Genomic DNA, 14,575 nt, shown 5'->3' with positions numbered 1-14,575 from the left:
CATGTTTACATGCTTACATGAATTATTAATGTATAATGTTGATGTTGCAGCGTGAAAGCTGCAGGTGTTTGGAACTAACTTAAAACTTCTGCCATTGTCAGGATTGTTAGATGGCGCCCCCTACAGCATGATAACAGACTTCCCTTGGCTCAGAACTCTGAGAGCAGCAGAGCCCAACAGCTACGCCCGCTACGACTTTGAGGACGACGAAAGCAGTAATTGTTTCCATATGTAAACATTCTGGCTGTCAAATATAACAAGTTATCTCATGTGAATTATCACACAAAATAATTGTATTAATCATGTATATACGCAGATTAATCAATCAATTTATTTTGACCTTACATGCTCTTGTACCTTAACTTCAAATGGTTACCTCTAAGGCTGAGGGTTGTCATTTAGTCAGTGATCAAGTCAAGTATTCACAGCGCTTCACTTTTTTCCACATTTTGTTACACAACAGTCTTATTCCGCAATGGAATTAATTCATTCTTGTCCTCAAAATTCTACACACAATACCCCATAATGACAATGTATGTGGGTTTTTTTCAGTCTTTTTGCAAATGTATTAAACATTACAAAAATAAGAAATCTCATGCACATAAGTATTCACAGCTTTTCCCATGGCTCAAAAGTGAACTCAGGTGCATTCTGTTACAACTATATACATATACATATATCCTTGAGATGTTCCTACAGCTTAATTGAAGTCCACCTGTGGTAATTTCAGTTGATTGGACATGATTTGGAAAGGCACACGTGTGTATATATATTGTCCCACACTTGGCAGAGCACGGCAAAGCACATACCAAGCATGAAGTCAAAGTAATTGTCTGTAGACCTCCAATGTAAGGCTTCAGGACAACTCTGTAAATGTCCTTTAGTGGCCCAGCCAGAGCCCAGACTTCAATCTGATTAAACGTCTCTGAAGAGATCTGAAAAGGCCTGTACACCGTCGCCTCTCATCCAACCGGATGGAGTTTGGGAGGTGCTGCAAAGATGAATGGGGGAAACTGACTAAAAGTACCGTAGGTGTGCCAAGCTTGTGGCATATTATTCAAAAATACTTCAGGCTGTAATTGCTGTCAATGGTGCATTAAATGAAGTATTGAGCATAGGCTGTGAATACTTACGTATGTACATGTGATTTCTTAGTTTTTCTTTTATCAAATTTGCAAAAAGCTCTAAAAAAAGGTTTTCACATTGTCATTAAGAGGTATTGTGTGTAGAATTCTGAGGACTAAAATGGATGAATTCAACTATGGAATAAGGCTGTAACATAACAAAATGTGGAAAAAGTGAAGCGCTGTGAATACTTTCCGGATGCACTGTACGTCAGTGTAAAAATAAGTGAAGAGAATCCCGACTGTTGTGCTTGCTGGCAAACTTTGCTTCAAAATAAACCCTGACTGGACTTTATAAACAGTAAGTTTTGTGCAGATATTTGTAAAGCATTCAAGTAAAACACTTAACAATGTTTCCTGTGTGACATTCTGACAACAAAATTGCATTTGTGTCCAAATATTGGGCTCTTTTTTTTTTTTTTTTTTTATGCAAGCGTTTAGTAGCCAATGATTAATCATGCTCAATCCAAACTCAGACATTCACTGTGATTAATCTGATTTAAGAAATAATCATTCGACAGCACTACTAAACATATAAACTACATTTAATGAATAACTAGAACCTTCTCTTGTTTTGTTTCGTCAGCCACCATTTATGCTCCGCGTCGCAAAGGTCAGCTGTCAGCCGACATCTGCATGGAGACCATCGGCGAAGAGATTTCTGAGCGCCGTCAGGGCAAAAGAGGAGTGTTCCAGAGAGTGGTGGTGGTCTTCCTGCATCACTGTGACACACCTGGAGAACCTGTGGATGACGACTACATTTGAGGTACTAAGTCTCTTTTCATTGGACTATTTTTTTGGACTTATTAGCTTGCACAAGAACAGATTGTATTTTTTTTTTTTTACTTCTATTTTCAAACAGTTCAAGTCTCAACACTTAAAATATGTTTACATACATGTATTATAATCATGGCTTCCACATGTTGAAATATACTACATGTGTGTATTTTTTACAGCCAGTAAATACACATGGGAATATTCTAACTTGACGTTTTTTTGGTTTGGCTTGAGTGCCAGAGGAGTATTTGAATGAAGGTTTGTATCGCATCATATATCGATACAGTCAGCATTCATTCGAATACTTGCTTTTTGGTGCCTGTAAGACTTGTTTGTTGTCAGTGTGCAAGTTGTTTTTAGCGAGGATGAACAAGTAAAACATTTGTCGTTGAACGGCTTAGGAGTAAAAGAAAAAGCGCTCCAAACCTTTTGTTAATCAACAGTTGTACAGATGTTCTGATTCCATGCTGTTTATATGTTTATAAGAAGACTATTTCACATTATGGAAAATAAAACTCAGCAGGAAAGGTCTTCTGTCACATTATTTCTTGGCATGTCCCGATCAGGGTTTTATGCTGTTGATTTCGTTACCAATCATCCATGATTGAGAATGGCTGATAACAATACCAATCATATGTATTAACTGTACATGTTTCAATTTATTTTTGGTTTAACATCATCAACACAATATTTATGCTTGTTCCTTATTTCCTCTGTGTGTTATATGTTCAGCCTCATCCTTCATTGATAATGACACTTGATTATGATACTTAAGATATTAAGAAATGCAGTGTACAGTGCATCCGGAAAGTATTCACAGCGCTTCACTTTTTCCACATTTTGTTATGTTACAGTCTTATTCCAAAATGGAATAAATACAATTTTGTCCTTAAAACTCTACAGACAATATACAGAGACATCCTGGGTGAAAACCAATGCTTCCCATCCAACCTGATGGAACTTGGGAGGTGCTGCAAAGAGGAATGGGCAAAACTGCTGAGATAGGTGTGCATGCTTGTGCCATCTCTTTCAAAAATACTTGAGGCTGTAATTTCTGCCAAAGGTGCATCAACAAAGTATTGAGCAAAGCCTGGTAATACATGTGATTTTTTATTTTTTATTTTTTAAATAAATTTACAATTTAAAAACAAAAAAAACAAAAAAACTTTTCACACTGTCATTAAAATGATATTGTCTGTAAAATGTTGAGGACAAAAAATAATTAATTCAATTTTGGAATTAGGCTGTAACATAACAAAATGTGGAAAAAGTGAAGAGCTGTGAATATTTTCCGTATGCACTGCATTTGCCATAATGGAGGTGATTATTATTAGCTTAGAGGAGCAGCTCCACACTGTGTATGGAGACGCATAATCAGCTGCTAGCTGCTTGTAAGCCAAGGGGCTAAAAATAGATACAGTGTCAGCCAGAAGGTATGGTTGTTTGTGGTCGGCAATAAACTGCATTTATCGTCAATGACAATTACATACTGTACACTTCATGAAAATTGTCCGATACTGATCAGTGGCCGATCGATCGGCACAGCCCTAATTATTTCATTTTACTTCCCTGTGATAATAATAATAATAATAGTAATAATACATTTTATTTGGTATAGCGCTTTTCAGAGTACTCAAAGACGCTTTACAGGATAACAATTTTAAATATAAAACAGTTCAAAGTAATAATATAAAATACAGGAAATATAAAAGCAGTACATTGTAAAATACATAATAATACTGGACATTTACAAGACAGGACATTACAAGACACAGAACACTAATCACTGGTTAAGAGCAGATCTGAAGAGGTATAAAAGTATATAGTTCATGTACACTTATTAGGAAAGTGAGTATTTTGTTCTGTGATGTGGTGGCGACTTGTCCAGGGTATACTCCGCCTTCCGCCCGATTGTAGCTGAGATAGGCTCCAGCGCCCCCCGCGACCCCGAAAGGAATAAGCGGTAGAAAATGGATGGATGGATGGAGTATTTTGTTTTCAACTACAGAAATATCAGCTTGTGTTGAACCGTTGGTTGGTGATATCAATTTACATTATATATCATGAGGAAGGATATGGTTTATTTTAGACAAAAATTAGGGAAGATTACATTTACAGTACGTAATTCAACATTTTCAAAGAGGAGTAGGAAGAGGTAGAGCTTATTTGATTAATTTGATTTGTTGACACTTGACTGTTTAATTTTTGTTTGATTAAGGTGTAATAATTTTCTAAGTAAAGATTAAGTACAAGAGAAGGTGCAGCAATGTGCAGGAAAGAAAAAAGAAAAAGGTGTGGGAAGAAAAAAATACTAATTAGCTAAAATGGGTATAAAAAGGGAAACAAATGACATGACGGTAAGCAGCAAGGTTAAAGGACAACCAAGAAATATGCTAAAAAAAGAACATACACAACATTTATGCTCCATTGAATAAAACGTATTAAGGTGTTTACCCTAAATTAGCCTTTTCAGAAAACGAATGTATGTTAAATCTGCTATGTCAATTGGGTATTGGTAATTAGACATTAGCAGTTTAACTGTACAGCTCCATGTGCTGCTTAATAAAAAGATTGATTGTACGTCGGTGTGTGTATTTCTCCTTGCCAACAAACGGGATATCGTGGGAGTTCAACAGTCTAACTAACAGCTTCCGCAAAGAAGTTATTCGACAGTCCGGTGGTCCTACTATGGATGATCCGCAGCCTCCTGTCTGATGAGAGGGGGTAAAAGTGTGTAGGGTGGGTGGGATCCTTGAAGATGGAGAGCTTCTTTCTACATCTGCTGATGAAGATGGTGTTGGTGGGAAGGCTGCTTCCCACCATCTTCTGAGCAACTTTCACCACCCTCTGCAGAGCCTACCTCTCTTTAGCCATGCAGCTGCTGTGCCACACCCTTATGCTGGTGCTGAGGGTGCTCTCCACCACACATCTGGAGCAACTCACTGGTCCAGCATGCGGCAGAGATGCTGGTGTGCCTTCATAAGCAGACAGGCTTTGGCTCCAGGTGAGGTCCCCCGGAGTCAATAGATTCAGATGTATGTTCACTGTGTCGCATAAATGCATACAAATATTGAATTAATAAAGAGTTCATATCTGATATGTGATTTGACCATTCTAGATTTTTTTATTGACAGTTACAGAAGAATCATCTTAAATCTCTAACGTTATAAACTGTCCTATAATCTTTCTGCCATCATTTCTCCTTCTCAGCCACAGTTACACACTTAATTGCGTGGTCTGCAATCAGGTCTACTTCAGACATGCGGCCAGCGTTGTCAAGTCCGCTTATCAGCGAGTTTTTTTTTTTTTTCAAAGTTGCTTGATAAGAATTTTTTTTAGTCTTATTTTACAATGCCCTACCGGCAAGAATTTGAGGTCATACCCCAGAAGTATTCAAGTCCTGCCTTAAAATGTGTGTATGTGTTTGGAAACCTTACAAAAGCACATTTCTAGTCAAACTCACAAATATACATTACCGGTAATACTTAATACAGGCACTATTAGACATATTGCATGTGTGGTTTAGGAGTTATGCTTCAATACATTTTGTATTGCTTTTTTCGCATTATCTCAGGATTCTAAGAAAATTACTGTCATATTGAGTAAAAAACTAAACTTTTGTGCACAATGCTTTTCAAATGGACATATGCGTCTCCACCGACTCATAACAGTTGGGCACTGGACATTTTGCGGGTTTGACAATTGGAGAAGCTTAGGTTCTCACAGAAAGGATCTGTGACATCTTTCCATAAGACTTGGGGCCCCCTACTCGGCCTTATTGGGGACAAGCTTACCGTCACCGCAGCCAAGTGACAACAGTTTAGACAGAGTTCACCGCTGAAGATATTCCCACACCGCCAACCTCTCCTTGTGTTTTTATTTTATTAGTTTATTTATATATTTTTTTACATTTATATTTGCATGTATTTATTGTGTGTTTATATCTGCGACCTGGGAGAGTTGGAGTTGGGAGGGCAATTAGAGGACCTATTTTGATTTTGGTTGTATTTTTTGTATTTTATATGCTGATGCGGCCACACTAAATTGGCCCAAGTGTATGAATGTGAGTGTGAATGTTGTCTATCTGTGTTGGCCCTGCAATGAGGTGGCGACCCGCCTTCAGCCCGAATGCAGCTGGGATAGGCTCCAGCACCCACCGTGACTCAGAGAGGGACAAGCGGTAGAAAATGAATGGATGAAATATGCAGATGCTTCAACTTGCTGCTATCAAAGTTTATTTATATAGCCCTTAATCACAAGTGTCTCAAAGGGCTGCACAAGCCACAACGACATCCTCGACTCAGATCAGGGCAAGAAAAAACTCAACCCAATGGGATAAAATGAGAAACCTATGTGACACCATGCTGCATTGTCTGCAAAAATGGAATAGAAAATATTAGGAGGAACAAAAATTGGACCACTGCAGAAGCAAAGAGAAGCATAGAGGGTTTTGTAATGTTGCGAAGTTTCCTTTGACTTTGTCTAATTTTGTGTTTTATTCCTCCAGTCCAGTTCAGAAGCGTGGGCAATATACACATAAAACAGCTTGCCCACGAATGGCTCGCTACTGCGAATCTTTTCTCATTTTTCATCTCAAAGAACCGTTCAAAAGACTCAACTCGTTCACGAACGTCCCATCTACCGTCAATCACGCCATGGTCCTGTCCTGGTGACGCCCCACGCGTGGCAGCGAAGGTGGTGGAACGTTGCCGTGCTTTGGACGCCTCCTTCGGGATGGACAGCGAGGACGAGGACGTGGAGGAGGTCGTGAAAGGTTGGTTTTTATACCAACTACAAACCTTTCTTGTTGCTCGCTAGTCGGCCTCCACGGTGACATGCCGAGCCTCGGACTCGAGTTCGTAGGAAACCCGCCTGACAGGCAGTGAGGACGGCCTGGCTTATGTTACAATTCCCGCCACTGCTTAGCTGCTGGGAGTCTTTTAGTCGGGAAGCTAAAAACAAATTTTTTACTCTACGAGCGAGGAGACACGTGTCACGCATTTATTTCGTGATTAATGTCAAAGTGCGTCTATGTATTAATAAATTCTGCATTACTACACATTTCGCCGGTAAGCTACCTGGAAATATGTAACAAAAGTTTTTAAGTTTTTTTTGATTGATTGAAACTTTTATTAGTAGATTGCACAGTACAGTACATATTCCGTACAATTGACCACTAAATGGTAACACCCGAATAAGTTTTTCAACTTGTTTAAGTCGGGGTCCACGTAAATCAATTCATGGTTCAAATATGTACTATCAGCATAGTATATACAGTTAAAATATGTATAATGTTTATGGTGGTTATTATTTAATGAACTAATTGTAATCCCCTAAGGGGAAATTCAGTTTACACTTTGAGTACCTCACGAGTGTGAGTAAACTCCTCATATTTCAATAACTTTTAAACATCTTATATTTATTATTCACAGAAAATATGACTCAAGGCTTTAAGGTTAGGAGCTACAACAAAGAAGGTTAGGTTCCTGAGGATGTGTGTGGTGTGTATATATAAATATATATACACACACATACATACATACATACACACTATATATATATATATATATATATATATATATATATATATATATATATATATATATATATATATATATATATATATATATACAGTACAGGCCAAAAGTTTGAACACCTCATTTCAGTGGGTTTTCTTTATTTTCATGACTATTTACATTGTAGGTTGTCACTGTCACATCAAAACTATGACACCTGTGAAGTGGACTACCTCTTGAAGCTCATCGAGAGAATGCCCAAGAGTGTGCAAAGTGGTAATCAGAGTAAAGGGTGGCTGTTTTGAAGAAACTAGAATATAAAACATGTTTTCAGTTATTTCACCTTTTTTTGTTAAGTACATAACTCCACATGTGTTCATTCATAGTTTTGATGCCTTCAGTGACAATGTACAATGTAAATAGTCATGAAAATAAAGAAAACACATTGAATTAGAAGGTGTGTCCAAACTTTTGGCCTGCACTGTATACAGGTAAAAGCCAGTAAATTAGAATATTTTGAAAAACTTGATTTATTTCAGTAATTGCATTCAAAAGGTGTAACTTGTACATTATATTTATTCATTGCACACAGACTGATGCATTCAAATGTTTATTTCATTTAATTTTGATGATTTGAAGTGGCAACAAATGAAAATCCAAAATTCCGTGTGTCACAAAATTAGAATATTACTTAAGGCTAATACAAAAAAGGGATTTTTAGAAATGTTGGCCAACTGAAAAGTATGAAAATGAAAAATATGAGCATGTACAATACTCAATACTTGGTTGGAGCTCCTTTTGCCTCAATTACTGCGTTAATGCGGCGTGGCATGGAGTCGATGAGTTTCTGGCACTGCTCAGGTGTTATGAGAGCCCAGGTTGCTCTGATAGTGGCCTTCAACTCTTCTGAATTTTTGGGTCTGGCATTCTGCATCTTCCTTTTCACAATACCCCACAGATTTTCTATGGGGCTAAGGTCAGGGGAGTTGGCGGGCCAATTTAGAACAGAAATACCATGATCCGTAAACCAGGCACGGGTAGATTTTGCGCTGTGTGCAGGCGCCAAGTCCTGTTGGAACTTGAAATCTCCATCTCCATAGAGCAGGTCAGCAGCAGGAAGCATGAAGTGCTCTAAAACTTGCTGGTAGACTGCTGCATTGACCCTGGATCTCAGGAAACAGAGTGGACCGACACCAGCAGATGACATGGCACCCCAAACCATCACCCAACCATGCAAATTTTGCATTTCCTTTGGAAATCGAGGTCCCAGAGTCTGGAGGAAGACAGGAGAGGCACAGGATCCACGTTGCCTGAAGTCTAGTGTAAAGTTTCCACCATCAGTGATGGTTTGGGGTGCCATGTCATCTGCTGGTGTCGGTCCACTCTGTTTCCTGAGATCCAGGGTCAACGCAGCCGTCTACCAGCAAGTTTTAGAGCACTTCATGCTTCCTGCTACTGACCTGCTCTATGGAGATGGAGATTTCAAGTTCCAACAGGACTTGGCGCCTGCACACAGCGCAAAATCTACCCGTGCCTGGTTTACGGACCATGGTATTTCTGTTCTAAATTGGCCCGCCAACTCCCCTGACCTTAGCCCCATAGAAAATCTGTGGGGTATTGTGAAAAGGAAGATGCAGAATGCCAGACCCAAAAACGCAGAAGAGTTGAAGGCCACTATCAGAGCAACCTGGGCTCTCATAACACCTGAGCAGTGCCAGAAACTCATCGACTCCATGCCACGCCGCATTAACGCAGTAATTGAGGCAAAAGGAGCTCCAACCAAGTATTGAGTATTGTACATGCTCATATTTTTCATTTTCATACTTTTCAGTTGGCCAACATTTCTAAAAATCCCTTTTTTGTATTAGCCTTAAGTAATATTCTAATTTTGTGACACACGGAATTTTGGATTTTCATTTGTTGCCACTTCAAATCATCAAAATTAAATGAAATAAACATTTGAATGCATCAGTCTGTGTGCAATGAATAAATATAATGTACAAGTTACACCTTTTGAATGCAATTACTGAAATAAATCAAGTTTTTCAAAATATTCTAATTTACTGGCTTTTACCTGTATATATGTATGGATAGATAGATATAACACACAGCCAAGATGTGTTTTGTACAACTAGCTTGACATAAAGTGGATTGCTTTTAGCAAATTTGATTGACAACATGTATTTAACTTGCCCAGTCATTTTGTATGTCATTTGATAATCAGATGTTATAATAAAGCTGTGTTCAGGTCCACTAGATGAAGATGGCCAACCTCATGGACTGTGCACCGTCACCTACTCATCCAGTGATCGCTTTGAAGGACATTTCACACATGGAGAGAAGAATGGGAAGGGCAAATTCTTTTTCTTTGATGGAAGGTACTTTGGTTAAACAAGAGTTTTGACATTTTCAACATGCATGTACGCGTACACAAATGTATGTATCAGGTGTTTATTTTTTTGATAAATTATAATGTAAATAACCTCAAATAATTGGTCTGGATTATATTGGTGTACTTTTTCTTACCTGTGCAGTAGGAGGTTTTAACAAAACAACTTCTAAAGTCTACAATTCAGACCAAATAAATATTCTTTATTACATTGCACATACAGGTGGTCCCATGGCACAACCATGTTTTTGTCTGTAAAACGTTCCCATGAATTGAAAGTATGTAGTGTTAAGGCAAAGTTCCAGCAAAAGGCAAATCTGTTCTGGATTTAGTGTGGATCTATTCTGAATGCTAACGTGGGGGATTCCAACTATTTTGGACTGGCAGTCGTCGATCCACAGCAACGTATGATCTATGTCTATTAGCGTGAACTGAAGAAGCCTACTCGGATGAGAGGTGATATGTCTTCTAAGACAAACCAAACAGTTCAGTTGTGAATATATTACCCGAGGCGATGTGGCTACAGCATAGAGTTGTCAAATTAGAAACATTTTTTGAGTTCTATGCAGGCGTGTTATATAATCTTAAGTATATTATTTACAAAAAAACTCAAAAATTCTGTGGTACATTACATGGGACATATAAGTGTCAAAGAGACAGCCAAAAGAGGTTGGTAGATGAGAATAAAGGTCAGATATAGTGTAGAAATGCACCCAACTGCTGGAAATTTAGTCACGATTTTCAAAGCTTTATTTCGGGGTTTGCGTGGCATCACTTATAGTGCGGATAGAAATGTTCCTCTTTTTTCTCAAGTTTCCTCTTTTTTTTCCTCAAAGGGTGCTCGCATCACTGGTTTTAGGTGAGTTAAGGCCCATACATACTCAGGGAGAACAGAGTCTGCAGACGTCAGCGCAAGCTCAAAGCGGACCTCCGGCAGGCCAATACGCAAAGCTCAAATTTTATGAACGCACTTGTGTCACACGTGGTGTTTTGAAAGATGCCTACTGTTGAAAAGCTGCTCGCTGCAAAGAAAGGTGTGCAGTGTGATCAAACTACATTTAAAATTACATTGAAAAAATAATGGTATAAATAAGTATCCGGGATCACCACCTTTATACTCTGCAAAGAACAAATTCCAAAAACAAGGGCAACATTTTCGCAAACTTTTTCATGGAAAACTGAATCATAGGAAAAGTCCTTGCTTTTTTAAATCTCCTTTGTATTAGGATTTGTGAGCCTAGCTTCAACTACTTTCTAACTTTCAATGTAATTTCTCTACCATGTATTTTTCGCAGCACCTTGGAGGGCTTCTACGTTGATGATGCACTTCAGGGTCAGGGTGTTTACACACATGAAGATGGGGGCATGGTGCATGGCGTGTATGTGGATGGGGAGCTCAACGGGCCGGCTCAGGAGATGGACGGAGAAGGTCGACTAGTGTTTAAGGGCCAGTACAAAGACAACATTCGCAATGGGGAATGCTGGGTTTACTACCCCGTGAGTCGTGTCCATTCTTGTTGCTCATATGGAAAATACACACATCATAGTTTTGTTAAATGTGTGTGCCTTTTGTGTGTCGGTGTATACTGTGTTGTTCTAGGATGGCGGCTGTGTGTTTGGCATGGTGAATGCGGACGGGGAGATGACTGGAGAATCTCTAGCGTATGTCTACCCTGACGGACAAACAGCTCTTTATGGACGTTATGTGGATGGGGAACTAATCCAAGCTATGCTCGCCACCCTGACTATCAACAAGACTGGAAGGCCATCTTTTGAGGTCACACCCAGGAGTAAGCAAGTAGCCATGTCACTTGATGCAGTGTTTTACTTTTAGTAAGTACTACTTATAGGCTCTCACAAAAGTGAGTACAATTTTAAGTGAAAAGTACTTTAACTGTTGCCGGTCCTGTGCTTGGTGCATTGTCAGAGTCAGACTGGTTTTGGGGTACATACAGTTTAATAAAAAAGTATTGGGACACACCATACAATTATTTAGAGCTCCTAGTTCCCCATGAAACTTTATGTGCCAATTTCAAACAATTTACAGATATAGAATGAATGCCCCAGTGTTCAAAGGAAAGCCCTAAATGGCCAGTTGGACGAGTTACAGTAAGAATGGGATTCATATGGCCTCATTCATTGCGGTTTTCCTGACACATGAAACATGATGAATTGGGGGGTGCACTATCCACTTTAATCGTTAGATGGCAGTAGAGTGTTAAATATTTTAAAATGTGTTTTTTGGTAATTCCAACTTTGACCTCAGTGTCAGTTGCAATGCAGAGTGGCACTTTCCATCATTTTCAGTAGACTGCATTGCAAATGATTAACCCCCCGCCTTTCTCTCATGCAAGATCCAGCCAGGAATGGGGCCATATGAATCCCTCCCCTACTGTGGATGTGAAAAAAACCTGCACAAAACTCAACATCAAACCCATTAAACACATTTTCTGATGAACTAAAACAAAGTCAGACAGTAAAATTACAATATTAACAATAGAGAATTATATCATACAATAGAGAATTATATTATACCATATCTGTGTGGAGTTTGCATGTTCTCCCCGTGACTGTGTGAGTTCCCTCTGGGTACTCCGGCTTCCTCCCACCTCCAAAGACATGCACCTGGGGATAGGTTGATTGGCAACACTAAATTGGCCCTAGTGTGTGAATGTGAGTGTGAATGTTGTCTGTCTATCTGTGTTGGCCCTGCGATGAGGTGGCAACTTGTCCAGGGTGTAGCCCGCCTACTAGTGGGGCGGTATAGCTCGGTTGGTAGAGCGGCCGTGCCAGCAACTTGAGGGTTGCAGGTTCGATACCCGCTTCCGCCATCCTAGTCACTGCCGTTGTGTCTTTGGGCTAGACACTTTACCCACCTGCTCCCAGTGCCACCCACACTGGTTTAAATGTAACTTAGATATTGGGTTTCACAATGTAAAGCGCTTTGAGTCACTTGAGAAAAAGCGCTATATAAATGTAATTCACTTCACACTTCACTACTGCCCGAATGCAGCTGGGATAGGCTCCAGCTCCCCCCGTGACCCCGAAAGGGACAAGCGGTAGAAAATGGATGGGTGGATGGAATATCGTATTATGCCATCATATCAATTACAGTATGTAAACAAATCAATAGAGAGAGGGGCTGAATCTTTAATCAGTAATATGTTAGCAAGTAATGGTCAGTCCCGGTGTGTGTTATGAAGCAGAGTTACAATGCCATCAACTGTACGGCGTTGTAATGACAAGCCACCTTCACACAGACAGTCTCATTATAATGTGTTTATCACCGAAATAACAGAGAGTGCCAAATCCAATTGTGGCGATTCCAAATGACTCGTGTGTATGGGAAACACTGCCATTGATGGCTGACCTTGCATTTGTTTTTTTTCTGGCTGAATGGACAAACATTTTGCAGAAGATGTGCAGGAACAATGGAAGTATAGCAGATCAGTGTTGAGTGTTTTCCAAGTATTGTACAAAAAGCACTGATCTATTTTCACTTTTTTCAAGGTGCTGTTTATACACATGACAAGTCCACGTCCACCTGTATTGCTACCCACGCCTTGCTTCCTGACCCTTACGAGAGCCAGAAGTAAATGAACTTCATACAGGACTTTGAGGCAGAACTGTTCCACACTCACCAAGGTGTATTTGTGTTTGTTGAGGGTGTTTGTGGCAGACTCCCTCATCAATGGAGCTGGCCAGGGTCTGTTTGCCAAGACAGATGCAGAAAGAAACACAGTGATGGCCTTTTATAACGGAGTCCGAATCACACACTCAGAGGTACAGAACACCTCATCAGCTGAATAATGTGGGCTCTTTGCTTTTTGATTGAAAGTTCTTCTCACCATCAGGTGGACAAAAGAGACTGGGCTTTGAACGGCAACACCATCTCACTGGATGAGGATACTGTGATTGATGTCCCTCAGCCGTTTGACCAGACGGAGAGATACTGTGCCTCTCTGGGTCACAAGGCAAACCACTCCTTCACCCCCAACTGCAAATATGATGTGTAAGTACCAAAAGCCCCATCAAGTCTGACAATTTCATCATGGCACAAAGCGGGTTTTTATTTTTTGCAGGTTTGTTCACCCCCGTTTTGGGTTGATCAAGTGCATTCGAACATTAAAGGCTGTGCAGAAAGATGAAGAGCTGACCGTTGCCTATGGTTACGATCATGAGGCGACTGGAAAGAAGGGTCTAGAAGCCCCTGACTGGTACAAGCAGGAGCTGCATGCTTTCCAACAGAGACAGTCACTTCCTACAGCCTACTGATGATGCAGATATTCGTTTTGGACAGTAAATCCACAAAAATACTCACTTGTTATCTTCTGTAGCAACACAAAAGTATACAATGTGAGTATGCAAAGTATCATGTTTGGAAATAGTAAACCTTTGTGTTTTAAGGAGAAAGCAACAAAAGTTTTTAATGTACGATTAAAAAGTTACAAGCTTTTAATCTTATTGGCATCTTTGTCAGTTTGAAATTTAAAAGAAGGCAACGAAACGTTTACTTTGTTTCATCATAATTTTCTAGAATTTGAACCTAGGATAGCTGAATGATTTACTCAACTACCAACTAATAATCTAAAGTAGGGGTAGGCGAATAGCTCTCAATGTAAATAGTATTGATTACTAAAGTTTATTTTCTACACATCCAGAAAAAGACTTGATTTTCCTTACTGAGTTCATGAGACCACAGCTTCTCTTCTCGTCTAACTTGCTTTTTCCTGCTGACTGAGACACACTTTTCCCCCTCTTGACTACTG

General features: G+C 39.5%; 2 protein-coding genes across 2 annotated transcripts in view; both read left to right on the top strand.

The window, feature by feature from the left end:
- fbxo38 (F-box protein 38) overlaps nucleotides 1-2,432 on the top strand; it is a 43,353-nt gene extending 40,921 nt beyond the window's left edge. The window contains exons 20-21 of the mRNA XM_061979582.2: nucleotides 102-215; nucleotides 1,711-2,432. Of these exons, the coding sequence (XP_061835566.1) occupies nucleotides 102-215; nucleotides 1,711-1,889 (293 nt within the window). The 3' untranslated portion in view covers nucleotides 1,890-2,432. The remainder of the gene's footprint in view (nucleotides 1-101; nucleotides 216-1,710) is intronic.
- A 4,077-nt stretch (nucleotides 2,433-6,509) lies between these two features.
- On the top strand, nucleotides 6,510-14,265 carry setd7 (SET domain containing 7, histone lysine methyltransferase). The gene is made up of 8 exons (XM_061979585.2): nucleotides 6,510-6,675; nucleotides 9,666-9,795; nucleotides 11,102-11,303; nucleotides 11,407-11,596; nucleotides 13,317-13,398; nucleotides 13,472-13,589; nucleotides 13,661-13,818; nucleotides 13,889-14,265. Exons 1-8 carry the CDS (start codon nucleotides 6,636-6,638, stop codon nucleotides 14,079-14,081), a joined length of 1,113 nt encoding a protein of 370 aa, XP_061835569.2. The 5' UTR covers nucleotides 6,510-6,635; the 3' UTR covers nucleotides 14,082-14,265.
- Nucleotides 14,266-14,575: the final 310 nt, after the last annotated feature.

The sequence above is a fragment of the Nerophis lumbriciformis genome, linkage group LG19 (genome assembly GCF_033978685.3).
Source record: "Nerophis lumbriciformis linkage group LG19, RoL_Nlum_v2.1, whole genome shotgun sequence".
NCBI lineage: Eukaryota > Metazoa > Chordata > Actinopteri > Syngnathiformes > Syngnathidae > Nerophis > Nerophis lumbriciformis.
Note: the sequence above shows the minus strand (reverse complement) of the source record. Positions and strands in the feature narration are given on the sequence as shown.